Here is a 27,753-nt window from a genome sequence, read left to right as displayed (position 1 = left end):
AGTCAGGGGTTCTTAAACCAGGGTCTCTGACCTTATTTTTCATTTTTTAAATTTGGTATCTCTATTTCAGAATACTTAGTTTCCTTTGGAATCCTCTGTATTTTATCTTATGCATTTAAAGCCATTATTGTGAGAAGGGAGTCCCTAAGTTTCTCCAGGTTGCCAAAGGAGTCCATGACAAAAGGTTAAGAATCTCTACTCTAGGTGAACAGTGGGCTTAAAATTTAGTAATGATAATTTTCATATTAATAGCTAGCATTTATATAATTCCTTAAGGTTTGTGAAATGCTTTGCCAATATTCTCTCTTTTGACCCTCACAATAATCCTGAGAAGTAGGTGCTATTATTATCCCCATTTTATAAATATTAATAATAACAACTTATGTATACCAAGAACTGTGCTTACTGCATGTGCTAAGCTAAATAATTACATTTATTATCGCATTTGGTCCTTATATCAACCCTGGGAGGAAGGTGCTATTATTACCCCCATTTTACAGATAAAGAAACTTAGGCACAGAGATATTAAGTTACTCGCCCAGGGTCATACAGCTAGTGTGGCAAAATCTGAATTTGGATCTTCCTGACTGAAAGTCCAATGCTTATCTACTTCGCCACTCACATTGGATATGTGACAAAGTGGATTCTTTTTCTTTCTTTCTCTTTCTTTCTTTCTTTCTTCCTTTCTTCCTTCCTTCCTTCCTTCCTTCCTTCCTTCCTTCCTTCCTTCCTTCCTTCCTTCCTTCCTTCCTTCCTTTCTTTCTTTCTTTTCTTTCTCTTTCTTTCTTTCTTTCTTTCTTTCTTTCTTTCTTTCTTTCTTTCTTTCTTTCTTTCTTTCTTTCTTTCTTTCTCTTTCTTTTCTTTCTCTCTCTCTCTTTCTCTCTCTCTCTCTCTCCTTCTTTCCTTCCTTCCTTCTTTCTTTCTTTCTTTTTTATTAATCAACTTGACAAAAATTATCTTCAAGTAAAGTTTGGGTTATGTGACCACTAAGGTCCCTTTTAACTCTGAAATTCTGTGTCCTTGCATCCATGCATATCTCCACTGTCTTGAGTCATCACCAGTTTTGATTTTTTGGAGTGTTAGAAGATTTAGAGCCATGTGGAATCCCCGAAAAAATATAGGTATTAAAAAGAAAGGGTTTATGTGCCAGGAGGTGGCTTAGGATCACTGAAAATACCTCATAGTTTCTCAAATGTGATTAAGTCCATTATTTTTCTATTGTGCAATTCTGTGCCTAGTTTGATTATCTTATGTGCATCATATCTTCTCCACAGGATAAGAGTTAAACTCAATTCTCTCTTGGACTTTCTCGAGCATGAAACTTCATTCATTCATTCTCTCAGCAAAGAAGTTCTCCTAGTCTTTTCTGTTTGTGCCTTCCATAGTCTGTCTCCAGTCATGATTGTCTAATCCAGGTGTGGGGAAGCTGCCCCTGGTCTAATCTTTCCAGATGACAGTCAAACTGTAATTCTCTCTGTCTCCTTCTAGATATAATAACAAAATAACCAAGATCTGTGTGAGAAAAAATCTTGCCAAACCAGAGTAGTGTAGTATCTAATTCCCTAGAGTATATTCCAAGGTCAGTTCCAAAGGCTGACTTTGAAGTATGACTTTTTTCCACATGAGTCCTTTGACCTTTGTTGTTTTCCACTACAATGCTTAGATTTGCTGGAAAACTGATTCTGGGAACAAAACTTATTTCCCACAACTGTTCTACATGTTTTACTCCCACTTCTTTGGACATTTCTATTTCTTGAAGGAAAGTCTTGCTCTGACCATGATGGATGCTTTTTGACAAGCGATGTCTTTCTTCCTTCTGGCAACTTCGAGGACTTTTTCTTTTTCTTTGTTTTGAAGTTTGACGATGAATAGACTGGGCCGGTTGAATTTTGAATTTCTCTGTTGGGATGCCATACGTTAGAGTGTAGCTTTAGGGAAAAAAAATAGTTCTGGGAAATACACTTATGCAAGTTCCTGGAGGCTTTTTTTTTCTTTTATATCTTTCCAGGTCCCTCAAATTCATCCCTTCCCAGTCTTCTTCCACCTGAATGCTTTTTGGAGCTTGTTTTGTCTTTCTACCTCTTTATATGTCACTGTGTCTTCTGCTTCTTTTAGTGTCTCTGTGCTGTTCTCCATCTTGCTGAATTTTGTCATCTCTTCTGAGATTTTGGGGGGCTGCATTCACTGCATTTACATTAATGCCTCTCTGGGTTTTTATTTGTTGGTTTTAGCACTTTCTTTAATTCCTTAAGTGTGCCTATTATCCCTTAACACAATGTTTAGCACATAATAAGGACTTAGGAAATTATCATTGGCGATGTTCATATTTCTCAGGATTGTGGTTGTTGTTTTTCAGTTGTGTCTGACTCTTCATGACCCCATTTGGGTTTTTCTTAGCAGAGATACTGAAGTGGTTTGCCATTTCCTTCTCCAGCTCATTTTACAAATGAGGAAACTGAGGCAAATAGGGTTAGGTGACTTGCCCAGGGTAACAGCTAATAAGTGTCTGAGACTGGATTTAAACTCAGGTTCTCCTGACTCCAGGAGCATTGCACTTCCTTAGCTGCCTCTGTTCATTTGCCTTTCTCTTGTTTCTTTTCATAAACTCCGTAATATGTGCTTTATTGCATCAGAACCATCCTTCAGATTTCTTATCATCCCTCTGCTTAGTTTTAATATACTTGTGTGAATTTCTAACCATTGTGTTTCATTTTGTTTTTATGTTTAAAAGGAATTGTGAGGGTGCAGGCTCTGCTGTTGCCTTTGACTTATCTCTACCTGAAAGGTCATCCCTTGTATAGAGACAAAACATGCCTCTCTAAAATTGGTACTTTCTCCCTCACCTCCCCCCAGGTCTGTTAGAGGACTTGAAATATTTGAAAAATTATTATGCTGCTAGGAAATGTTCTCTTCAGGCTAAACTGCAGGCTCCTCTTCTTTTAACTGACACTCCTATGGTACAGAATCAAGTCCCCTTGCCATCCTCTGGATGCTTTCCTTTATCAGTATCCTTACTAAAATGTATTGCTGAGAATTAGACACAACAGATCCAGAGCTAGGCTGGCCTGAGGTGAGAATATGGCAGGGCTGTGTGATAGCGTAGATATGATGGAAGCTTCTTGAGAGCAAAGATTGTTTCATTTCTCTTTGTATCTCCAGCATCAGCATCTAGCACAATGTTTAAAAAATGTGTGTTGGTTGATTGTTTGGCTGTCACCCCCTTCCCTCTGGATATTACGCTTCTATTAATAGAGCCCACATTTAGGGTCTGTTAGTAGACATGGGCTCCTGTGGCACACTTTGGACATATTGAACATCCAGTTCATTAAAACCTCTGGTTCTTTAATTTTTGAGTTATTATCTAGCCATGCTTCCCTCATTATGTTATCTATGCCATTGAGCTGGGTTTTTTTAGGACTCTTCATTTATCTCTATAAATTCCATCTTACTAAATTAGGTCTGCATTCTGGGCTCAAGATGTTTATAAAAACTTTTTAACAAAACAAGTGTTATTAAAACTTCTCTTGGGAAGAGCAAGTATGTAGACATACCAACAGCAACAAAAGATTTTTTAAAAAAGCAAACAAAATAAAACTGAAGAGAGATTAACAGCACATGCGCTCATCTTTTCCTGTTATTTGCTGATTCTTTACCCCAAACTCCAAGCTACGTATACTTACTAGCACAATAAGAACCAAGTCATCCCTTCCATTTTTGAAATCCTTTAAAAAATCTTTTTTGGATATGTTGTAGTTATTCTTAAGTACCTATCTGTAGTAGGTTTGTTTATTTATTTCTGCCCTTCACATAAATCGTCTCACTTCAGATAAATTACATGCATGTCTTTTTGTATTTACATTCTCATGTTTCTTTGAATTCTTGACATTTGCCATTTCTTATAGTACAATAATATTCTGCAATACCTAGATTTTGTTTCTAGCTTTGGGGAGTTTAGGAGGGATATTATAAATAGTGCTGCCAGGAATATTTTTATATCCGTAGTTCTTTTTTCTCCATCAGGGACCTCCTTTATCAGTAGTCCTAGTAGTAACCCCATTGGGTCAAAGGGTATGGCATTTTAATAATTCTTATTTACGATTCCATATAAAGGCATCAACAGTGGAATAGCACGCCTGTTTTATCACAAATGCCACAAGAATCCTGTTGAAATAATTTTGGATCCCAGTTCTTTCGTCTGGCTTATTAGCTATACTGCTCAGCTTTGTGCCATCCTACCAGTTTGCTGAGGATAGCATCTATGAATTCATTGATAAAAATATTGAGTAGCACAGAGCCAAGGACCGATCTCTGGGGACACCATTGTCTTGCCTCCCAATTGAAATTATTCACTACATCTATGGCCCCATCACTGAGTCAGTTCTGAGCCCACCTAATTGTAGCAACACGTAGCCCAAACTTTTCCATCTTGTCCACAAGCAAAGCACTTTGTCAAATGGTTTGCTGAAATCTAGGTAGCATCACCACCTTTTCTTAGGTACTTACTATTTTTAAAGCCCTCTACTTCACAGCATTTCTTTGGTTTATTAACCCAATAACTGTGTCAAAATGTGAAATAAGGTTAGGTCTGGCATGGCATAGTTTCATAGAATGGGAATCACAAAACCTCAGTGGAAGATACTAAAAGGCCAGAGAGTCCAACTTTAGACTGAAGGACTACACAACCACTGTGCTGACCTCATTATGGTATGCCTGTGAAACCTGGACAGTCTACTTGTGCCATGCCAGAAAATAGAACCACCTCTCTAGAGAGAGATGGAAAGCCTGCTTCCTTTCAGTCCTCTGAAGTCATAATTGGTTGTTGCCCAGGCTGGAGGCCTGAAGTCTTTCAGTGGTGCTTTTCTCCATTTTGGGGGGTTATTTTTAAAAATCATCTTCCTGGTTCTATTTACTTCACTCTGCATCAGTTCACACAAGTCTTGCAAAATTTCTCTGAATTCTTCATATTCATCATTTCTTATGACCCAGTAATATTCCTTTATACTCATGGAGTGTAAACAATTTGGTTAGCCATTTTCCAACTAGTTAATCCCACCACCAACATAGTGGGAATGAGGAACAGTTCTGATAGGTTTTCAGAGCTAGAGATAACAAGAGCTACATTCTCAAATTTAAACAGGCCCATGTGATGGATTCCTTTTGATAAAAAGGACTGGTGTATAGTTACCTTTTAGCGTGAGATGTGGAGAACTGGGCTGTGGCTTGTTTAATATTTGTGATCAGCACACTTGGGGTCTGCAGTAAATGATATTCAGCTATAAAATAGCAGAGGCTATTTAAAAAGTAATAGAACCCAAGCTCGGTGGCTAAAGGAAGCAACACTTGGAAATATGGCTACAACAATCCACTTTTGGGGAAGCCATAAATCTTGCATTTGGCCAGTTGGACTGTTTTGAAAGGCTTGGTGAATGTTATCTAGCATCTAACAGTATTTAGCAAGCCTTGGTAATACCAGGCAACTTTCTCCACTGATCCAAGGCCCCTGTGTCCAAAGGCACATGTGTCTTTGAATTATGACCACATTTGAGGGTCAGTTTCTTAGCTTGGGGTTAGAGGTTAGTCCGTAGTCAGACTCAGAGGCCAGTCTGGGGTTGATGTTGGAGTATCTTTCTATGCATCTGGCCTTTTTCTCTTGCTAAATCTTGAAAAGGACTTTTGTAACAGCAACATTATGTGATGATCAACTTTGATAGATTTAGCTCTTCTCAGTAATACCATGATGGTAAACGCTATTCACCTTCAGAGAAAGAACTATGAAGTCTGAATGCAGATCAAAGCATACTATTTTCACTTGTTCTGTTGATTTTTCTTTCTTGTGGTTTTTCTCTTTTGTTCTGATTCTTCTTTCACAACATGACTAAAGTAAAAATATGTTTATTGATTGTACACGTATAACCTGTAGTAGATTGCTTGCCAACTTGGGGAGGGGGGAAGGAAGCAAGGGGGGAGAAAAAAATTTGGAACTCAAAATCTTATAAAAATGAATGTTGAAAACTATCTTTACATGTAATTGGAAAAAATAAAATACTATTAAGTGGAGGGGGGGGGGGGGGGGAAGAAGTTAGAAAGAGAAAAAGAAAAGGACTTTTGCCCCGGTGTTGGCCTTCATTACAGTCATAGACCTAGGTGTTAATGGCCAGCGGAATAGGGGCGGAGCAGGGGCAGGGCAGTGTTCCTAATGACTGTGCTCTCTGTCTGCTCCAGGTGTCTCAGATCCGAGGCCAGATGGCGTGGATAGCTGTGATTTGCTCTCTATTTGGATTCTTTGGCTTTTCCATTTCCCCAATTTCCTTTGAGTTAGCTGTTGAATGTTCCTATCCAGTAGGAGAAGGTACCTCCACGGGTTTGATCTTTGTGATAGGGTGAGTACTGCCCTGGTCCTCTGCTAAGCCCCCCATAGGCACATCCTTCCAAACTTGCCTCTGTTTATGTCCAGTCATCTGCACATTCTGTCTTCTGCCAACCCTACATGATCCTCCTTACAGCCTTCCATCCACCTGCTAACCCTGTATGACCACTACACAACCTCCCATTTCTGTCCTTCTCTCTGCCAACCTCGTTTGGCCTCCCTGATTGTCTTTCAATTTCCTTGGCAATTCTGTGTGACTATCCCTACAACCACCCAAATGTCCCATTCCTATCTTCCTTCCTTCTGCCAAATCCTGTATAGCCAACCCTACAGCCTCCCCAAATGTTGTGTCTTCACATCTTCCCAGTCTATCAGGAATTCCTGACCTCTTCCAAAACTGTGTAGCCACCCCCATCCCCTTCCCAAGTGTCTCACCTCAGCCCACTATTTCTCTCTTGATCCTGTTCCCCCATCACTGTCTTTCCATCTCTGTACCCACTTCAGACCCAGATGTCTCATACTTTTTCTCTGAATTTCTCTCCTCATTCCCCCCATCCCCCACCAAAGGGACAGTGGTACTCTGTAGCAGAATTAGCTTAGAAAGCTGCCTGAGAGAAAGCGCAACCATGACCAAAGGCCTTGTTGGTCCTAGAGAGTGAGGCCTCATTATATACCATGATGCCTGGGAGTTGTGTGGTCTTTTTGGGTGGGAAACTACCTTTAGAACTGAGAGTCAGGAGTCTGGGAGAGACAAGGACTCAGACTCTGGCTGTATCTGTGCTGCAGACAAATTGAAGGAGCGATCATCATGGTCCTGCTACAAGCCCTGACAATACAGCGCAGTGGCCCTGTCCTCTCCATGTGCCAGCTGCAAGAAGATACCATCCTGGACTGGTCAAGTGAGTAAATAGCACCTCTGTATGGGCCTATGCCTGGGAGCTCAGGCAACTACAGGCGTAGCGGTGGATTCAATTTGATAAATCACTGGACATTTATTGATTCCCATCTCTTCCTGTCTTGGTTGCCCCATGCCAAGCCACACTGGATTCAATTTGACAAACTTTTGTAAAGAGTCTACTATGTGTAAAGTATTCTATTAGGCATTAGGGATATAGAGATTAAGTCCCTGCCTTCAAGAATCCTACATTCCAAATGTCATTCTTTTCCATTCCACCTTATCCCATCCCATCCCATCCTCCTTCAAGCCACCACATTTTCCCTCATTTTCTTCCAGCCAATCCTACTGTCCTTTATTGTACCCTACCCTATACCATTCAATCCTGGCATGACCTAGCCTAGTCCATTTCAACCACACCCTTCTTCACGAGCCTCTCTGGCTTTTCTCCCACCCTTTCCTCACATTTCCATTTCTAGCCCCGCCATTCCACTCCATAGACACACACATGTGCTATTGAGTGATGGAAAGTATAAGTCCTTATACAGCAAGAGAAATTCTCTTTAATTAAGATTCGAGATATTCAGACTCAGATTTAGAATTCACATACATTTCAGTGAAGACCTGTATGAGGCAGGGTTGGATGTGTGCTGAGTAGACTGGCAAGTTCAGGGATGTGGGAATTCAGAAAAGGAAAGTATCAGGGAGGGTTGGGATTGTCAGAGAAGACAACATGGAGGAGGGGCCTAGGCTGAGCCTTTAAACTGGGATCCATGTAGACCCAGATTCATGTAGTACAAAATCCAGATGGGGTGATATCAGAGTAAGGAATGAATCCTAGAATATTCAGGGAGATAATAGATCTTAATCTGGGGCCAGATTGAGGCTCAGTCATACTACAATGGTTCAGTTTGGGGTTAGGGCTCAACCTGGGTCCAAGTGAGAGCTTAGGCTTGGAGTAGAGTTGGGGATCATCTTCAGGCCACTATCAGGGCTCACAGTGTGGTTTTGATCAGGGAACAGTTTTGGACTGAGGTCAAGGGTGGAAGGGACTGGTTAAAGGGTTCACTGTGGGACTAGGTCATAAGGAGAAGCTTCACTGGCCCATAAGAAGATGTTGACTTCTAACCACTGCATGACCTGGGTTGGCTTATGACTGTGTATCTCATGAAGAAGGGTGGGGTAAGATGGGGTAGGGTCAGGCTAGGCCTGGGCTTTATGTGCCCATCTCTTCCCATGCCAGATGTCATAATCCAGGGCAAGTTTAGGTGGCCTGACTTATCTTTCTTGTCTTGGGTTTCAGACTCCATGTTGTTTCTGGCTGGACTCTTCTGTATCTACAGCTGCATCTTCGTTATTTTCTTCCATACACCATATAAGCGGCTTCAGGCAGAAGCCAACACTACTTACAGGCTCCACAAGGCAGGAAAGGATGAGGAAGATGGGGCTTCGGCTCAGTGACCTAGATATACTACAGAATTAACTTCCTACCGCTCCATGACACTTGGATTTCTAGTTTTCAAATGTTTCTCAAAAACAACTTTGATGATATTTTTGGCAGAAAACATTTTCCGAACTGGTTTTTTTTTGATCCTTCTTTTTTTCCTACCCCACTGGTATTCTCTGACAAGGCAGATGCTGAACTGGAGAGTAACTGCCAAGGGTGTGACTCTTGGTCGAGTGCAACCAAAGCAGCTTTTGGGGTGTGGTATCTATACAAAAGGCAGTGGGGAGACCCTCTATGCCATGTCCTTAGGGAAAGACCTCCTAACAGCAATGAGGATTAGGGGGACAGACAGAGAGGCACTGGGGAGAGTTCAGTCCATACACCTAAAAGAAACTTTATTAGCAGGCAGCAGGAGGGAATCCATATTGAGAACTGAAAAGACCCATCACATATGACATTGAGAGGGAAGGATTTCTTCTTACAGGAGACACACAGAGAGGAGAGAAGGAAGAGAGGGAGAGTTCATTACATGTTCAAAGGAGAATCTTCACCCTAGGCACTGAAGAAAAATGTCATTCCAGAAACTAGAAAATTCTAAATAGTTGGGAGAAACTCCATGCCAGAGTTTATAAAGGAACGAACTGTAGATAGGATGAGCCCATGGTTGGGAATTTGGGACAAAGCTTCTAAGCTACTGAGCTCCCTGTGATGAGGTCAACCTGTTTCAAGGTCTCAACATGGAAATGCTCCTCACCAGATTCATCTCAGCCTGGGGAACATGGCAAGCCTCTCCCAAGTGAGGATACTAACCATGGTCTAGGCCAAGGTCCTATCCTGGAAGGTCCTGTGACCAGCTAGCAACTAGAAAATCATAGGACTGTTGACCAGTCTTGTTTGGTTATCAGGAGCAGTATTGTGAGGGCATGATTTTCATATTGTGCATAGGATAATGGGGGTAGGGAAAGGAGGGGAAGGGAGCAAATGTTGATTAAGTGCCTCCCAAGTGCCAGTCACCGGGCTATGTATCTTCCAAATATTTTCTCATTTGATCCTTACAGAAACAATGCAAGGTAGGTGCTATTATTATCTCCACTTTGCAGTTGAGGAAACTGAGGCAGACAGAGGTGAAGTGATTTGCCAGGGTCTGAGGCCAGATTTGAACTTGAGTCTTCCTGATCTGTACTGTGCCACCCAGCTGCCTCAATAGGCCTGGAGCACAAATGTGTGTTCCATCCCTTCTTATGTGATGGAATGGAAAAAAGTGGGGCAACTAAGTGGCACAGTGGATAGAGTGCTGGGCCTGGAGTCAGGAAGATCCATCTTCACGAGTTCAAACCTGCCCTCAGACACTTATCAACTGTGTGACCCCAGTCTAGGCACTTAACCCTGTTTGCCTCAGTTTCTTCATCTGTAAAATAAGCTGGAGAAGAAAATGACGAACCACTCCAGTATCTTTGCCAGGAAAATCCCAAATGGGGTCACAAAGAATTAGATACAACTGAAATGACTGAACAGTGGAAAAAAAAAAATTAGATTTAGAGTCAGAGGACCTAGGTTCAAATCCTGCCCTTTATTATCTACGTGAGCCTACAGATGATTCCTCATCTGTAAAATAAGAGGGTTATGTTAGAGAATCTCTAATGTGCTTTCCAGCTCTGAAAATACCACGGTCTTCTGCTCCAGATTAGGAGGGTTTTCTAGGCTTCTATATTGCCATGCCCAGAAGAAAATTCCTGTGGAAGCCAATGACCCTAAGGACAAGGCTCTGTTGAGAGCCACTGACCCCACCCAGGACAAGGTTGTTGGGTAAGCAGCCCCCTCTTCCCTACTCCCCATGCTTGGGGCACCCAGGGCAGGCCAGGAGACAGATGGAAATAGTTCAGAAGCAGGACTCCCCTAGCTCAGAAGTGATGGGGCTTATTCGGGCCCAGACATGGGCAGTCAAGTCAGGACTGTGTTTGCTGAATAACCTTTATTGAATGGACAGTGTTACTCTTCCTTCTCCTCCCTATGGGTGATGATGTAGCTCAAAGCTTTATAGTCCAGGTTTCCAGCTGCGTCAATGGAAGCGAATTGGAACAACTGATCAATCTGTGGGAGGTTTGGAAACAAAATCATGTCAGGACATTCTAACAAATAGGGTCACATCATTTCCTGTGATGGCATGGGAGGAGAGCAGGGGCAGAGGAGAGGGCAGCACATTAGGACCGAGTCAGACCTGACGCTTGCGTGTTAGGGACAGGAGAGTTTCATGATGGTGTGCTCGGGACAATGGGGGAGGGACTTGGTGAGGCAGACAGCACTGCCTCCATGCCATTGGCCTTCTGGGATGGGGAGACCAAAGGGAAGCATTCTCCAAAGTGCTTTCATTCACTTCATTTGTAGACACCCTAGGAATGATAGGAGAGAAAAGAGAATGCTGGTGGTTGGTAATTACCAGCTTGAGTATGCAGATACAGGCTTTGTCCACTGTTTTGTTGGTCTAGTCCTCTGACTTCATCAGTATAGGGACTTGCTAGTGTAGAAATTCACCCCACTGATGCAGCTCTGAAACTTCCTGTCTTAGAGATTTGCCTGAGGCACTGAGAGGCAGTGATTTGGTTGGGATCCCCCAGCTAGGAGATCCCAGAGTCAGGGCTTGACCCCAGCTCTTCTGACATCAGTATCCAGTAGGCCGGATTGTCTCTGTTTATTCACATGAGACTAGGAAAAGGCAAGTGATTGCTGTTCTCTGAGCTAGTAAACAGGCTGAGAGTGGAAGCAGGTTTAGGAAGGGTTTAGACAAGCCCTGGAATGGCAATACCACAACAGATTAATAAGCAAGAAGATAGAGCATCTGGAGGAGGGGGCCCTGTCCCATAAGGACAGTAGAATTAGAGGCGGAACCATTGTCTGTCCCCACTAGGGACAGCCCCTGACCTGCGGGAGTGGAGATACAGGCATGAGGCTGGGCTAAACCAGTATTAGCAAAATGTTAGTTTCTTCAAGTCCTCGGAGGCTCTAATTAAATTGCATCTTTGCTTAGTTGTATGAAAGGAAACAGGATCTTCTTAAGTCCTTAAAAAGTTTGCTCCTTCAAGTTATATGACCCTGGGCACTATAGTTAACTCAGCAAACATTTCCCACACAGACAGATGGAAGATTGTGGAGTGTGGGTCAGGCCCACACTCTGCATTGTCTTACACCTGGAGTCCACTGAAGATCACTTTCTGAAAACAGCCAAGTCTCCACCATGATTTCCATGCTGTAATTTGGTCTTTTTTCCCCCTTTCTGGACATTCAATGAATGGCAGCAAATAAAGTTCTAGATTCTAGATTCCACCCCCAGTTATTCCCTCTAGTTATTTTTAATAAAGAGATGTTGTTTTTGTATTTTTGTGGTCTTAATTATTATAAGTATGAATGGTTTTCTGAGAAAGCTGATGTATTTGTAAAGTAAAATAAATATAATAATAAATAAAAGACATATAAAATATAAAAATAAATAAAGAAAATAAAAAATCACAAGCATGTGTTTGTATAAAACAACTTCAAACGTTGTGTGTTTTGTCTAAGTTTGATGAAACTGAAGAAGAGGATGAGGGAACATAAGGCACTGTGCTTATGGAACAGCAAAGGGGCCAGTCGCCAAGCCCTAAACCCATATACTGGGAACTGGCAAAGGGCTATGGCCCCATAGTAGAGGAGAATCAGCCAGTGACATTTTCGGGTAAATCACCGAATTTGAGGGTTGGAAGTAATTTCAGAGACCATCCAGTCCAAATCCTAGGTGAATCCCAGCCACATCCCTGATGAATGGCCACAGCCTCTTTTAAACACCTCCAGTAACAGCAAACTCACTATCTATCTACTAAGGTCCACTTTGGGACAGTATAGAATTGTTAGGAAGTTCCTCCGTATAGCAAGTCAAAAATCTGCCTCTGCAACTTCCGTCCATTTCTCCTAGTTCTATACTCAAAGGCCAAACGGAAGTCTTAGTCACTCTTCCCCAAATTCTCCACTAGAGTCCTTAGATGCCTCGTTGTTCTTCACAGGTCACCCCAGTATTGCAGAGTCAACACAATCTCTTTGGGAGGCTCTAAGATCAAACTGGAAAGAGTTTGAGTAGAGACCTGGAGATAGACTGTGTTTGATATCCAAGCATCTTAGCTAAGTTTGTAAGGGTTCATCACCCAAAGGTGATGTTGATGATTTGGTCACCAATTTTTCTGACTATGGTAATTCATAAAACTGACAAACATAGAAAATAGCTGTCAGTCCTGTGCAGCTTCCTGTTTCTGTTTCAGTATATTGGTGGGAAAGGGAGTATCAGATGGTAAAAATAACATTTTTGGACTTCTCTATGAATAATGTAACTTTGTATTTCTAATATGAAATCTTTAATGATGAACGAATATGCAATTGAAAGAACTGAACCACATCTATAATGACATTCTCACTCCAAAAGAAACTAAAAGACATGAACAAGTTATAGCTAAATGGAAAGATGACTCACAGAAACTCATAGGAAAACAAATAAGAGTTAGCCTTGTTCCACTATGTACCCTTAGCCAAGAAAAAAAATTTCATGGGCCACTTGGTCATCTTGTTTTGCATTGCTTATGATGAGCAAAATTAAATGAACTACCAAAAAGATAACAGGAATTTATGCGCAAAAATCCACTGTAGAGTATAAAGTAGAGCAATGCTATGAAGAATTTGGTAAAATTCTTCAAGTCAACATATTCCTTGACTTCAGTATAAAAAATGGGCATGGGAGGAAAATGGTGAAGATAATGAAAAGTATTTAAAAATAATGATTCAAAGTCAGAAAATGAATGTACCAAAGGCTTGTAGATTATTCAGAAGCCTCATTTCATCTTAATACTTTAAGATAAGAATCAGACGATGTTGAACCATCAAACATTACACATCACCACTGAAAGAGCAGTTTACTGTAGAGACTTTTTCAGCGTGGCATGCATTTTCAGAACAAGCTATCCATGTGTATTTAGATCATTGATTAGATCAAGAGAAAATTTTTTTAAAAGGCTAAAGATGAGAAAAAGATACTTAGTGTAATGACAACAGCCCTAACCTGACCTGTTTAAATGGTTTACTCTAAAAAATGGAAAATGGGGGAAAAAGAACCGCAACAAATACTTTGACTCTGAATACTGACTTTTCTAATGTAAAAAATAAAATTTGGCAGAAAGTGTCCAGAAAACCCTCTTCTTCCTGCCAAGTGGAGATACAGGGCCTAGGGCCTAGGGTAGCATCAGTTTCTAATACATAATTTGCAAAACACCGGGGAGGAAGAGGATTAAAGACAGTTAGCCAAACTGCCATAGGAAACAATATAAAGCAGTTGAGAAGGAAAAAGGGCCTGCAGAAAACTTGGTATGAGAGACAGCTAAGCCACATCATCATGAGAACATCTGTAAATGAAACCGGAAGGAGGACAGCAAATCTGTCAGTGTCTCTGTTGCTGTGTAGTCTCCTCAACAACAACCCCCTTGTTAGATCAGTTAGTCAAAAAGCATTTATTAAGTGCTTACTGTGTGCCTGGTACCAAGGACTTAGATTGCTTAGAACACTGACTGTCAGAACTCTCAAGGAAGAGAGAGACAAATTCAGTTATGGCGAGACTTAGGACAATAGGACTCTATGGAAATCTGATTTGTACACACCCTTACTGCTCACTCCATACTGATGCATGGAAGGAACCAGCAGCAAACTCACAACTCCAAGTAGACTTATAGGCATGTATACTTCACAATGTCAACAATGAAAAAGGAGACTTAAAGTAAATGCTACTGCCACCATGACTCAGCCCCTTCCCTCACTGCCAAAACACAGAGACATACAGCTTCTGATCCTCCCACCCTGAAGTAGGGAACTCATACATAAGCTGGTTCCAGGCTAACATTCTTTGCCATCTGTCAGCAGTCTGTCTGCATGCTGTCTCCTCTACATATATGATGGGGAACTGCACTCACTTGCTCCCCTGCCTGACTGTCCCTGTGGCCAATGAGAAAACTAGAGGGGGAATCTTCCTATGTAAATAGTGGCACCGATAGTTACTCCTTCAGGACTTGTGTGTTTAGTGAGGTAGAGAAAGTGACTCTTCCTTAAGAAAATTAATTCTAAAAGACCAGCTGGGCCTGACAAATAATCCTAAGGAGATTCATCTGAATTTTAAAGGTGCTTGGGGATTGGTCTTCAAGGTATTTCAGAGAGGGGGAAGATTCCAAAAGAAGGGAAACATCAGACAATATTACTTATAAAGAAAAGTGACTAAAAAAGCAGTAGCCACTTTAAACTCACATTCCTATGTTCTCATCCCTATGAAATCTTTATGAGAAGAGTCTGTGTATGTACTAGGGCTATTCTTGAAAACAACTGACAGGATTATATTTCAGATGATTTTCTATGGAAGAACCCATTTATATAATCACAAAACTGATTGGAAGGTGTATATAATAAAAGATCCTGCTGTGTAAATTGCTGATTTACTTTTTTTTAAAAAATGTTTTACTTAGTAAAACAAAAAGCATCTGTAGATTCCTCAAAGCTGGTATCTCCCTTGCATATGTTAAAATTGCACAAAACTCTGATGTGAAATTTAGAGTCCTTTGCTGCCAACATGGTCTCTGACACGTATTAAGCATTCAATAATCACTTGTTGGTTGGCTGAAGAACTCATTGGTTGTTCACTGAGTGAAGGTGAAAAAAAGGGAGGTGCTAGTGATATTGATATTGTACAAGTGCACCTTTTCTCAGATGTCATCAAACTAATCAGCAACATCCATGAAACATGACAAATTTTTAGTGACATTCATAGCAATGAGAAAGAAGTTAGCTGAGAATAACAAAACTGACGAAAAGCATACTTTCACCCATATTAACATGGAGCTGAAGCAACAGCCCATTTGAATCTCTCTGCCTCTCTCTCTCTCTCTCTCTCTCTCTCTCTCTCTCTCTCTCTCTCGATGGATAATGAGCTGAGCCCAGAACTGAATGGGAGAGTACATATGAATTACATTTGGGAAACTGCACAGAACCCAAACTGCTTGCTAGCAGAAAGACCCATTTTATGACACCAACATTCTCCTGCTAACGTACATGTCTGTGAATTATGGAACACCATGATCTCAAAAGAATCAAAATGACAAGTAATCCTGCAGGTGGCCTTGTCAGCTACAGCACAGCACCACTGACTTGTACATAAAAAGTGGTATAAAAGACCTTCCCAAGAACATAGGATCTCTCACAGGGTGGCCACACAGCAGATGAATAGAGGAAGGAGGAAGACAACAAGGAGACAACCTGTGTGCTACGCTGATATCCTAAAGAAATTAAAAGAGCCCACAGTCACCAGAGGCTTGGGGGGGCGGGGTAGTGGGTAGATTCTTTATGAAGGATTTGTGCAAGGGCATTAACAATAAGAATCACCCAGGCTAAAATGCATAATATTGTGTGCCAGACACTGTGATAAGCACTTTACAATTATTATCACCTTTGATCCTCAAAACAACCCTGTGAGATGCCATTGTGATCCCTATTTTACTGATGAAGAAACTGAGGACAAGAGGTTAAATGACTTGCCCAGGGTCACACAGCTAGTAAGTGTCTGAGGTCACATTTGAACTCAGGTCTTCCTGCTCCAGGCCCAGTGCTCTATCCATTGGGCTACCATCTACAATGTGAATGTCCAAAGTATGTGTACAGCTGAAAGAAGCAAATAAGCACATCATACTATGTGCCACACACTCCGCTAAATGCTTTACAAATATATCATTTAATTATTTTCATATTATTCATATAAATAATCATTTAATATTAATTAATAAACATTTAATTCTCATAACCCTGGAAGGCAGATGCCATTATTATCTCCATTTTATAGGTGTGGAAACTGGGGCAGGCAGAAGTTAAGTGACTTGACCAAGATCACACATCTGGTAAATGTCTGAGATTGGATTTGAACTCAGGTCTTCCTGACACTAGACCCAGCTCTCCCCTAGATGTTCTCAGTGAAAGACCAGCTGAATGGGTTACCTATTTACCCGAATTCCTAAAACAAATTTTTAAGAAATTTTAAAGGTGAGTTATATGTTAACTTTTTAACTTAAGTATTACTATTTGGGAAATCATATAATTCACACGTTATGGAATTTTAAATCATCTGAACAACAGGCATTCTCCATCCACTTGTTTTTATCTCTGAGGATAGTTAGACTGAACTTTTTAAAGTCTTTTCAAAAACTCATTTATGAATCTCTGACTCATTCAGAGATTTGATTATATCAATACAAGGTCATTTGTAAATGAGACTCAGCAGAGAGCAACATGTTTAGGGAATCCCTCTTCCATATGGATTCAGTCCTGGTCCTTTGGACCTTCCATGACCATTGCAAATATCGTTAGTGAACCTGTGCCTCCCTCTTTTATAGCCAATTTGTTACAAATAATCAGAAGATAATCAAGAAAAGTTTTGTTACTTCTCCCAAGAAATTTGGTATGACTTTAACATAGGCAAAGAAAATAACTGGTTGGAGGAGAGCCTTTACAATTTCATTTTATTCTTCCACATCAATTTTTTAATAGTCAAGAAACAATAAACACAGGGAGATCTTATCTTTTTAACTCCTTAAAGCAAATTTTGGGGCTGTCAAAATGCAATCTATGTAGGATATCATTTACAAAAGTCTTCCTTTTTCCTTCTCATACTTTCATCAAATACATCCCTGACAATTGTGTAGATTCCTTTCATAAAGACTTTTTAAGAGATGAGAAAGTAGGGCTATAGATCAAAAGACACTGATTTTCTCTTGATTGACATTTTTCTGTAGTAACACTATCTATAATTTCCCTATTTTTCTGTATTTTTGTTTTCATTGGTTATCTTGAGACTTGTTCTCTTATGCCCTTAAAATGGCATGGCCTCCAGCACAGACCTCATCTGTATACACTTGGTTTGTCCCAGTCACTCTTCCTGTCTTTATATGATTTAATAACATTTCAAATTCTTCCTGCAGCATAATGCCTGTAGAGATGCTTTGAATCCAGACATAGTGGCACCACAGTGATTTGTTGGGCATTGCAGGGGGAATCATTATGGAACTACTGACAGATCTTTTCCATTTTTTTTGTTTATTGTCCTACTTCTAGCTTCATTTATAAGTCTCTCGGGATAATTTGGCCTAAATGGTTCTCACCCCAAACTTTCTCTGGAAAGTTTTTCCCTCCATGACCTCTTGCTGTTTTACAAGGAGGTATAATTAAGGATCTTTCACCTTCCTTCTTTTAGAAGGTTTTACAAATGAGTTTATATTCAAAATCCATGTTGTTCCTTCTATGGCTCTCTAATTGGCAAGGAGATCTACTGCCCTTTTGTCTACTCTGCCATCATGATGGCAGAAGTGGAAGGGCTGCACAAACTCAAAGGACCAATTTGTACTTTTCTTTGTTTCATGGGTTGTATTAGTAAAAGAACTCATCCCCAGCCTGCTAGAGATGAGCCAGGCTGCTCCTTTGGGAAACAGACATCATGTCTTTCCAGCATGGTAGATCCTGCCTGAGCTTGAACTGTGCCTTTGAGAACCCATGGCTACCTCCACACCACAGTAAGTATTTCTAGTGGGAATTGTGTGGAGGAACTTGTCACTGTCCTTCCTAAAATGTGGTATACAGAACTGAACACTATAATCTAAACGTGGTCTAGCCAGAGCAGAGGACAGTGGAACTACCACTTCTTTCAATCTGGTTACTCTGTCTATTACTATGGCCTTGCTGAATTAGAACTTTTAACTATCATGCCACTTTGTCAACTCATCTTGAGTCCATTAAAGCCCCAAGACAATTTTCCACTCATGACTTTTATCCTTCATCCTACAATACCCAAGAGTAAATGTCCACCATACAACAGTCATTATAGTCATACTAATGAACTTGCTATAGATAGGAGCTTCTTAATCTTTTAGTGTCATGGACTCCTTTGGTAGTCTGGTAAACTCTATGGACTTCTTCTTGGAATCATATTTTTAAATTTGTAAAATATATAGGATTATAAAAAAGTTAATTATGTCAAAATAAAAATGTATTTTTTTCTCATCCCAGTTTATGGAATCCCTGAAGTCTATGGACCCCAGGTTAAAAACAGGTTCTCCCAAGAGGAAATAGTCATTAATGTCATATGGAAGAAAATTTTCCTATGTTTCTCCCATTACCCATAATTGGCCTTGGATGACTTGCTCTGTACACGCACACACATACCAGCCTTGACCTCCCTCTAGTGGATGGAGCGATTAACCATGGTTTAAGGGCATCAGAAACACACCCAAGATCTCTTCATAGAGAACACTGTGTGCTACCTTTGAACTCCTGGACAACTACATAGCCTCTGAGTACCTAGGACAGAGTACCCAGCTGAAGCTCAGGAAAACTAAACTATTATAGTAATCAGCCCAAGGGGAAGATTCATGGAACATTACAGTGATCTAGAAGCCACTATAGCTGTGTAGTCATACATAGAACTCTCAAACCCTGTAGCAGTCATACACTAAATGAAGTAGATTCTTGAGTCACCCCTAGGACTTTTCCACCTGGGAAATATGCACCTAAGAGTTAGAGTTGTTAGACTGATCCTTATTGGGACCCTTCCCTCTTTCTCTCTTATGTTAGGCTAATATACCACCCCAGAAGCCTCTGCCTTGGAAGAGAACCCATATGCAAGGAGATCCTCCAGTAAAGTCCTGTCTGTTTCAAATATGCCTCGACACCTCAGGATTTCAGCCTCTGCTAGACAAAACGTAGCCCTACTTTCTAACACAAGGGTGACATACACAGTCTCTGGGCATGTTCAGTAGGGAAAGTGTATAAGAAGAAGAGCAAGAGAAAAAAAGCAAACCTCTTCTGCAGTCATCTTGTCAGCCTGGGACATCAGCAGACGCTTTATGCTGATAACAGCAGAAGGGAAAGTCATCCTGGTTAGTTCCGCCTTTTTTAGATAAATATCACAGTATCCCAGTGATCAATCAGATTCAACCCTAGAACTTTGGCCTTCAGGGGATGAATTTTTCAGCAGCTTATGTGAGTTACAGAAAGGGATCCATTAAGAAATCAAGTCTCTATCAGAACTGTATATTAAAATATGCTTTCCAGCAGGTGAGCAGAATATTGTGCCATCCATTCATAAACACACACACACACACACACACACACACACACACACACACACACACACACATTCAAAATCCACAGAATCCATTTGAAGTGAGACGCTACCTCCCTCTGACCTTCTGGTCTGACTCTGGATCTCAGTGGGGTCATCCCTCACTCCTGAGGACCTGACCCTCAGAGTCCCATGTCCTTTATTTCCTCTGGCCCTCACTCCTGACTTTTTCCCCCCACTTTCTGTGACCAGGATCCTTTCACAATCCCTTAATCCATGCTGCCATATTCCTCATCCCTCTATCCCTGCATTCCCACATCCAAGAGACAAACTGAAGAGATTTACTAATCCTTATTAATTTTCCAGTTGGCCTCTGGGTCCAGCATCTTGAAGGCATTCAATATTGTCTCTTCTGTATCTGTCCCTGCAGGAACAACCAGAAAGATAAAATTAGCCAAGACCCTGTGAGAGATTCTGACTGAGCCTTCCTTCCCTCCAGGGTGTCTAGGCCTGGACCAAGTCAGACTGCCAGATTTCAGAGAGATCCCAGATGCCATCTACTCCAACACCTACATTTTAAAGAAGACGAAACTGAATGGAAGGGACTTGCTCTAGGGCACACAGAAGAATGGCAGAGACTCAGGACCAGAGGACCCTGGTTTCCTATAGTGGGAAGAGTGTTGGGTTTGGGATCAGGAGACCTGGTGTCGAATTCTAGCTCTTCAGCTTAATCCTAGGAAAGTCACCATCTCTCTGACCCTCAGTTCCCTCATCTACAAAATGAGGTGCTGGGTTTGCACTTGCCACGTCATAGAGTTGTTCTGAAGTAAGTGCTCAGCAAACCTTAAAAGAAATATGATCATTTCTGCTCTATCTCATTACTGCCATGCTGTGGGAGAGCCAGAAGGAGCAGACAGTTTGATGGGGACCACAGAGCAGCACATCCAGAAAAGTGTGTGCTGGTGCCAGCCTGGGAACCAGAGGCATGGAGAAAATGTGGAGGCAGAGGAGAAGGAAAGGGAGAGGATGGGGAGACAGTAGCATGGGCTGGAGCAATGAGGGAAGAAAAGACCCTGGAAGAGCTTGTGGTCAATGGAGAAGAGGAGGTCACAGCTAGCCAGTGAGGTTCTGACACTAATTCTTGTTGCAGCTTGGGAGGGAGAGATCAGAGGGGCCTGGGAGGTCAGGTCTTCCTGGGGGGAGAGACCTGAGACTTTGAAGGTTAAGGTGAAGCAAGGACTGGGCACGTGGTCCACATTCCATCTGGGTAATGAGGCATGAACAAGCCTGTCCGAGAAAAAGAAGAACTTCTGGAGTTCCCTTGGCTTCTGATGGGGACAGCCTGAGGAGATGCCTAGCAGGAGCCCAACGCCTGGGGCCAGCAGGCCATCTGACCTCTACCTCAGCTGCAGCTGGTGAACTCACCATTCAGCTTCTCTCCAAATAGGTTCAGGAACATTGTGAAGTTGATGGGACCTGTGGCCTCCTTCAGCATAGCATCCAGCTCATCATCTTTAACATTAATCTTGCCTGTATCAGGGAGGTGGGAGTGGAGCAGGATAGAGATAAGGAGAGAAAGTGACAGGTTGTGGGAAATGGAGAAAAGGGACCATGGGTGCACAGAGAAAAGGAGGAAAAGAGAAGGAGGGGAAGAGAAAGGGACAAAGAGGGGGACATAGTGAAGGTGAAAGGAGAAGTGAGGGAAAAGGGAAGAGAGAGAAAAGGAGAGAGGAAGGGAAAAAGAAGGAAGAGAGGTATCGGGAAAGAAGAGAGAGAAAAAAGAAAAAAAGGATTAGGGAAGGAAGAGACAGAGGGGGAAGGGGGAAGAGGGACAATGAAATGGGAGTGGTTTGGGGTTGGAGTGGAGAGTCCAGGACAAAAGGAACAGGAAGATAGAAACCAGGAAAAGGAAAAAAAAAGATGGCGGCAGGGAGGAAAGGGCAGAGTCAGGCACTAAGAGAGAGACAGACATAGATAAGTAGAGAAAGTCAGACAAAGGCAAAGGGCAGAGATGCACAGGTTTCATTCCTGCACATGAATTATAAGGGGGAATAATGTCACTAGCATCTGAATCCTCTAAGGCTGGGTCCAATCTGCTCCCCCCCCATCCTCCTAAATAACCAAACCCCACCTCCCCCACCTCCAGCCTATTTAATCATAATGATCACAGTAGTTAGTAAGAGAAGCATGAAGTAGTCTGGAACGCCTGGGTTCAAGTCCCACTTCTGACACTTACTAGCTACGTGACCCTGGGCAATCATTTACTATATAAGTTCTTAAATTTAGATGTGGCTTAGGCACCATATAGTCTAAGCCCCTCATTTTGCTGATGAGAAAATGGAAACCGAGAGATATTAAGACTTGCCCAGGGCCATGCATCTCACTATTAAGTGTCAGAGACAGGTTTGGAGGCCAGGTGAGCTAACTCTTAAGTCCAGTGCACTGTCCAGTAGGCCACCTCTCTTTCTGATTTAACTTCCTCTTAGGCCTTGTGTCCTTAGCCATCTAGGCTGACGTAACAGGTGCAGCCGGTATCTGAGTAACTGATGACTCCATCAGTATGTTTTCTTGGGCACAAGGGCAAAGAACGGAGCCCAGAAATGAATATGCAGAACGGAGGGGGATGGAGTGCATTTGGGAGATGGTGCCTGTCCTTTAAATACCACTATTCTCCCAGTGCTGAATCCCAACAGTTGTGAATCACAGAATGCCACACTGAGGGAAGACTCCAAACTATGGGAGCCCCAGAGGATGACGAATTCCATGGTGGGTGGCAGTGGGCTGCAGCACATTATCACTGATGGCTTGTAGAGGAGAAGCGATGTAAAAAATAGCATTAAAGACATTTATGTTCAGAAATGGAAGCGAACTGGTCGTGCAGTGAGAAGAAGGGCCAACAGATGGACAGCCTGGGTGCTCTAATGGTTTTCACAGAGTGTTAAAAGACCTCAAGGAAGGGCTTGGGGCTGGACCCACTGGCAGATTTATGAGAGGGCAGGGCAAGAATTACCCAGGATCAGGAGATGTGAATGGATTGAGCTCGAGACCAGCTGAGTGCTCACATCAATGAGATAATGGACCCATTGATGGATGAAGGTACAATTAGAAGGAGGGTCATCATAAATATAACAGCTTACCCTTGTTTGGTGCTTTGAACCATTCCAAGAGCAGAATCCCATTACTGGAGCCTCCCATCAGTCATGTGACAGAAGTATAGCAGGGAAAATTACCTCCTCAAGTCTCTCCCCCCTCCTATCTGCTCTCCTTCCGCTGCTTTCAGTCTTGTTGTTGCTTGTTTGTTTTTTCCCTCCACATCCAGGCTAGAAATGTGGTGGGCACTCTGTTGGCCTGGTCCCAACACTGGTGAATAGAGAAGCTTTGATCTGCTCCATTTTTTGACTATCTCCTCCTTAGGCAGCCTACCTGAGACTCCCTCTCTGTTCCTCTAAAGCCTCCTTGAACTCTGTGGCTAAGACCATGCTCTGCCCTCTTCAGCCCTTCTGTCTCTTACACTGTGCAGCCTAGAATTAGACATGGCGATTTTCAACTGACTGTGATCCCGCCATCCTCCTCTTCATACTGCCTGCCACAGCAGCATTCTCCTGGGACGCTGCCAGCGCCTTACCCTTTGGAGATCTCATTCTTCCAGCTTGTGCCCAAGGCCCAGCTTTCTCCCTTGAACTACATACTCTGCCCAGGACCCTGGTGAGGTTGACCTGCAGACTTTGGCTAAACCCAGCCAGAATTCATCCCCTGCCTCCCTTTCCAATTCTAATTTGTCCTCACAGCCCTCATCATCCATACCTAAGAGTGTTAGCCTCCAAATGTGCAGTTTATGCTATCATGTTAGGATTCCATCATTTTATGTTAACACAGAAAGAACAGAAAGGCAAGGGGTGTATAGCAGTGAAACAAGGCCCTGGCCTTGATTCAGAAGACCTATGGTAACTCTTGGTTACTCTATCTCTAAATCTCTGTCCAGCCTCACTGAAAAGGTTTTGTAACTGTAGCATGCTGTGCATATGAGAGATTAACATTATTAATTTTATATACTATAATAATGAAATGTTCTTGAAAATCATGCATATAATTTTTCTTTAAAAGCAGCTTAGGATGGATTTTCCTTCTGAGAATACATACCTAGGGAGGCGTAGGTATCTTTCAAGTCTTCCTTGTCAATAAATCCATCCCTACTCTGATCCATGAGTGTGAATGCCTGAAAAACAAACCAGGCAAATCAGGAATGAGGAGGGGTGGCTAAGGTGAAGGGGACAGTAAGTCCCTTGTTGGGTCTCAGAAAGGCATATACTATTTAAACCACTTTGCTTACTCAGTCCTCATGCTTACTCTCACAGAGAGGAACTAGGTTGTGGGTTTGTTTCTTTTTTTAATTAAGAATATGTATAGACCCGGGCATTACCCCAGCCCCTTAAACAGGCTTGTATCACTTTAAATCAATCTCAAATAGGAAAATCAGGATTGACACCTAAGTAAGAGGAAATCTGTTTTTCCACTTTACAAAAGATTCCTAGATTTACAGGTAGACATGCCTTGGTTTTCCCTTGAAAGGAAAAGTTCTTAGGAGCACTTGCGGCTGGTCAGGGGAGGGGGAGAGAAAGAGAGGGGAGAGGAAATGGGAAGAAGACTTACTTCTTTAAATTCCTGAATCTGTGTCTGTTCAAAGTTGGAAAAGACATTGGATGAGGCTCTCTGAGCACGAAGGGCACCACCTTCCTTCTTCTTGGTCTTCCTGCTGGCCTGAAATGGGAGCAAATAGTTCAGAGGTGACCAAAGGGTCCCTAAAGAGTGCAGGGGATAGGAGGCCCAGCAAATAGTGTCATCATCAGCTCTCCCTTCCTTCCCTCCATTCTAAGAAGAAATGACATTCCAAGGCTCACTAACTCAAACCAATTATAATTTTTTAAAATTAATTTATTTGTTTTCAGTTTTCACAATCACTTCCATAAGTCTTAGATTTTCTCCCTCTCCCTCCCGAGATGGCATGCAATCTTATATGGCTTTTATACGTACATTCTTAGTAAGCACATTTTCACATTAGTCATGTTGCATAGAGGAATTAAAATGAACGGGGAAAACCATGAGAAAAAACAAACCAAAAGAAAACATAACACAAGAGAAAATATTCTGCTTCATTTTGCATTCCGAAACCAATTATTCTTTCTGTACCCTGAATCCCATCCCCTCCAACCTCTTTTAAGACCTTCTTAGGCACCTTTAATCTGGTTTCTAATCACTAGTTCCATTCTCTCTGGCTACATTCTTCCCAGTCACAAAATAGTCTTTCTTGTTCACACCTACAGATAGATTTCAGGGGGGTCTGTGAATTTATTTTTTTAATATTTTGATAACTGTTGCAATATAGTTTGCAATATAGTGTTGCAATATAGTTTCCCTAATAATCCTATGTATTTTTGTGACCTTTAAAAATATTATTCTGAGATGGCATCCAGGTAGCATGCTGTGCATATGAGAGATTAATATTATTAATTTTATGTACCATAATAATGAAATGTTCTTGAAAATCATTCATATAATTTTTTATTTTTAAATTTTAAATTTAAATTTAAAAAATTTTAAAATTATTTTTTAAAGCAGTTTCGGATGGATTTTCCTTCTGAGAATACATACCTAGGGCTGTGTAGGTGTTCAAGGGGTCCACAACAACTTTTGCCTCTGACACAAGGCAAAACCCCTTCATTGCTAAACTTAATTTTACAAGTTCGCTACGGACAATGTCTCCACTAGACTCTCAACTTTCTTCTCAGCCTCTTGTAGTTGAGAGTCTACTCCACTCCCCTAGCCACGGTGCATTCTTTAAGTCACCAATGACCTAATTATCAAACTGAAGGGCCTTTTTTTTAGTCTCCTCGTTGTCTTCAGGTTCCCTGCAGCACACTGAGTACTGCAGTCTCTTCCTGGATTCTCTTTCCTCTTTCAGCTCAAAGTCACCACACTCTCTTCAGTCTCCGGATTTTCTCAGCCTCCTCTGGTGGCTCCTCATCTCCTTTCTGACCCTTAAAGTTGATATTCCTTAAGGTTGTATCCTTGACCATCTACATTCTTTCCCTTGGCAATCTCATTCATTCCTAGAGTTTTAATTCTCCTCCTCCCTGTCTCATCAGATAATTGCCAAATCTTTAAGTCTTAAGTTCCAGACCTGTAAATCCAAATACATAGAAGATATCTCCAATGACAGGTTCTACTAGCCTCTTAAAACCAGCATGACCAGCACTGAGCTAAATATCTTGGCCCCAAACATACTCCTCCTTTTGACTTCACTCTTTCTGTAGGGCCTTCATTGATTGTCATCCTGTTTATAACCATGGGATATCTTTGACTATTCCCTCTCCTTTACTTCTTCTATTTAATCCATTACCAAATCCTTCCAGTTCTGTCACCAATGATCTTGCCCCTATCTCCTTCCCTCTATTCCTCCTGTCACCCCCTTCCCTCATTAACATCTTTCTGGACCAGTGTAATAGAATCTTAATGGTTCTTTCTGTCCTTTCTCTCTCCCTCTTCCAGATTCCAGCCACAATAATCATTGTTATTCATAAAGCTGGTCATGTCACTGTTCAAATATCTTCGGTGGTTCCCTATTACCTGAGCAAAAGCCAGATTCCTCTGCCTTGTATGCCCCCACAATCTATGGGCACTCACCTTCACGAATTCTATACCTCAGTGAAATGAGCCAATCCCTCCCCACCTAAAAAAAAACCCCAAAACAAAACACCCCATATCCTATATTCTCTTTCCTGCCTTTATAATTTTGCTTGAAGTGTTTGACATGACTGGAATGGCCTAACTCTTGAGTTTCCCTCTTTCAGGGCCATCTCTAAGGTCACATCCTCCATGGGGCCTTCTCTGATTAGAGGATCAGCTGTGATCAAACTCAGATCTGGCTGGGGTGAGTATTAGCCTTCTCAAGCTTTCCTTCTCTAGAAGAGTTAACTGGGATAAGCAGAGAATATAGATACACTTCATAACTGGTGGTAACCAGGGGCCTCTTACAGGATGTACCAATGTCATCCTTGGACCCTGGGACACTTACCATTTCTCTGGGTCAAGGCTCTCCTGCTGGTGCAGCTCTGGCTCTTACTCTCCTGTCCCCCTGCAGGCCTCTTCTCTTGTGGTGGGAAGAGTGCACCATGGGTCTTAAGTTCCTGGTAAGCAGTCCCTCAGGACAGCTCAGACTTCAGCTTTGGCTCCACTCCCTACATGGCCAGGCTTGCAGATACCAGAAGACCCCAGGGACTGAACAAGTGTTGTGTGTGTTTAGTGGGGGTGGTAGGAGAGTGTGATCTAATGAGGAAAACCTGGCAAGGGTACATATCTGAGTATTGGGAGATTGTGGGGAGGCACTGTGAGGAGATGGTAGGGAGGGTCTGAGGGCTGAGAAATCTGGGAGGAAAGGGTGCATCTGAACAGAGAGAAGGCTTTTGGGGAAGAAGGTGATACTGAGGAGATGATAAGGTCAAGGCAGAGAAATCTAGATATATGTGTTTCTGAACTAAAAGATCTAGTCCCACAGAGAACTTTGAACCAGGTAGGTTAGGTCAGAGAGAAAAAGAGGAAATATCAGAGAAAGAAGACCAGAGCTTTGGAAAGGGGACTTAAAGTAGAGAGCGGTAGCATTTCATGGTAGGGAAATCTAGGAATAAGGTTGTCTGAGCAGAGAGATCTGAGCCTATAAGGAGCCTGTTTAGGGCAGGAGAGACTCAAAAGGTGTCCCTGAGTATTGAGACATGTGTTAACTCTCCCCTCCTTTCATCTTCCCACCCCCACAACAACAAAAAATGCAAATCATGGAGAGCCTAAAAGTCTGGGGCCAAAAAACTGAGCGCAGGGTTTGGGGCTTTTTTAATGAT

The 27,753-nt window shown here is 42.0% G+C and overlaps 2 protein-coding genes across 2 annotated transcripts in view; one reads left to right on the top strand and one right to left on the bottom strand.

The window, feature by feature from the left end:
- The window catches only part of SLC49A3 (solute carrier family 49 member 3), a 54,566-nt gene extending 45,739 nt beyond the window's left edge, over positions 1–8,827 (top strand). The window contains 3 exon segments of the mRNA XM_072619729.1: positions 6,223–6,380; positions 7,154–7,266; positions 8,566–8,827. Of these exon segments, the coding sequence (XP_072475830.1) occupies positions 6,223–6,380; positions 7,154–7,266; positions 8,566–8,723 (429 nt within the window). The 3' untranslated portion in view covers positions 8,724–8,827.
- Positions 8,828–10,662: 1,835 nt separating this feature from the next.
- Positions 10,663–27,158, bottom strand: MYL5 (myosin light chain 5). The gene is made up of 7 exons (XM_072619730.1): positions 26,937–27,158; positions 24,515–24,622; positions 24,005–24,080; positions 21,290–21,394; positions 20,210–20,288; positions 19,601–19,649; positions 10,663–10,800 (listed from the first exon to the last, which is right to left on the bottom strand). The coding sequence occupies exons 1-7, from the start codon at positions 26,937–26,939 to the stop codon at positions 10,699–10,701; spliced, it is 522 nt and encodes a 173-aa protein (XP_072475831.1). The 5' UTR covers positions 26,940–27,158; the 3' UTR covers positions 10,663–10,698.
- Between the last annotated feature and the right edge of the window lie 595 nt (positions 27,159–27,753).

The sequence above is a fragment of the Notamacropus eugenii genome, chromosome 6, assembly GCF_028372415.1.
Source record: "Notamacropus eugenii isolate mMacEug1 chromosome 6, mMacEug1.pri_v2, whole genome shotgun sequence".
NCBI lineage: Eukaryota > Metazoa > Chordata > Mammalia > Diprotodontia > Macropodidae > Notamacropus > Notamacropus eugenii.
The sequence above is the reverse complement of the archived record's forward strand: the minus strand, read 5'-3'. Positions and strand labels throughout refer to the sequence as shown.

Excerpts from the sequence above, each read along its gene's own strand:
- MYL5 (XM_072619730.1), bottom strand. Across the intron at positions 21,395-24,004 it reads AGATACCTACGCCTCCCTAG|GCAAGATTAATGTTAAAGAT; the intron begins GTATGTATTCTC and ends TCCCTGATACAG. Across the intron at positions 10,801-19,600 it reads ACAAGATGACTGCAGAAGAG|ATTGATCAGTTGTTCCAATT; the intron begins GTTTGCTTTTTT and ends AACCTCCCACAG.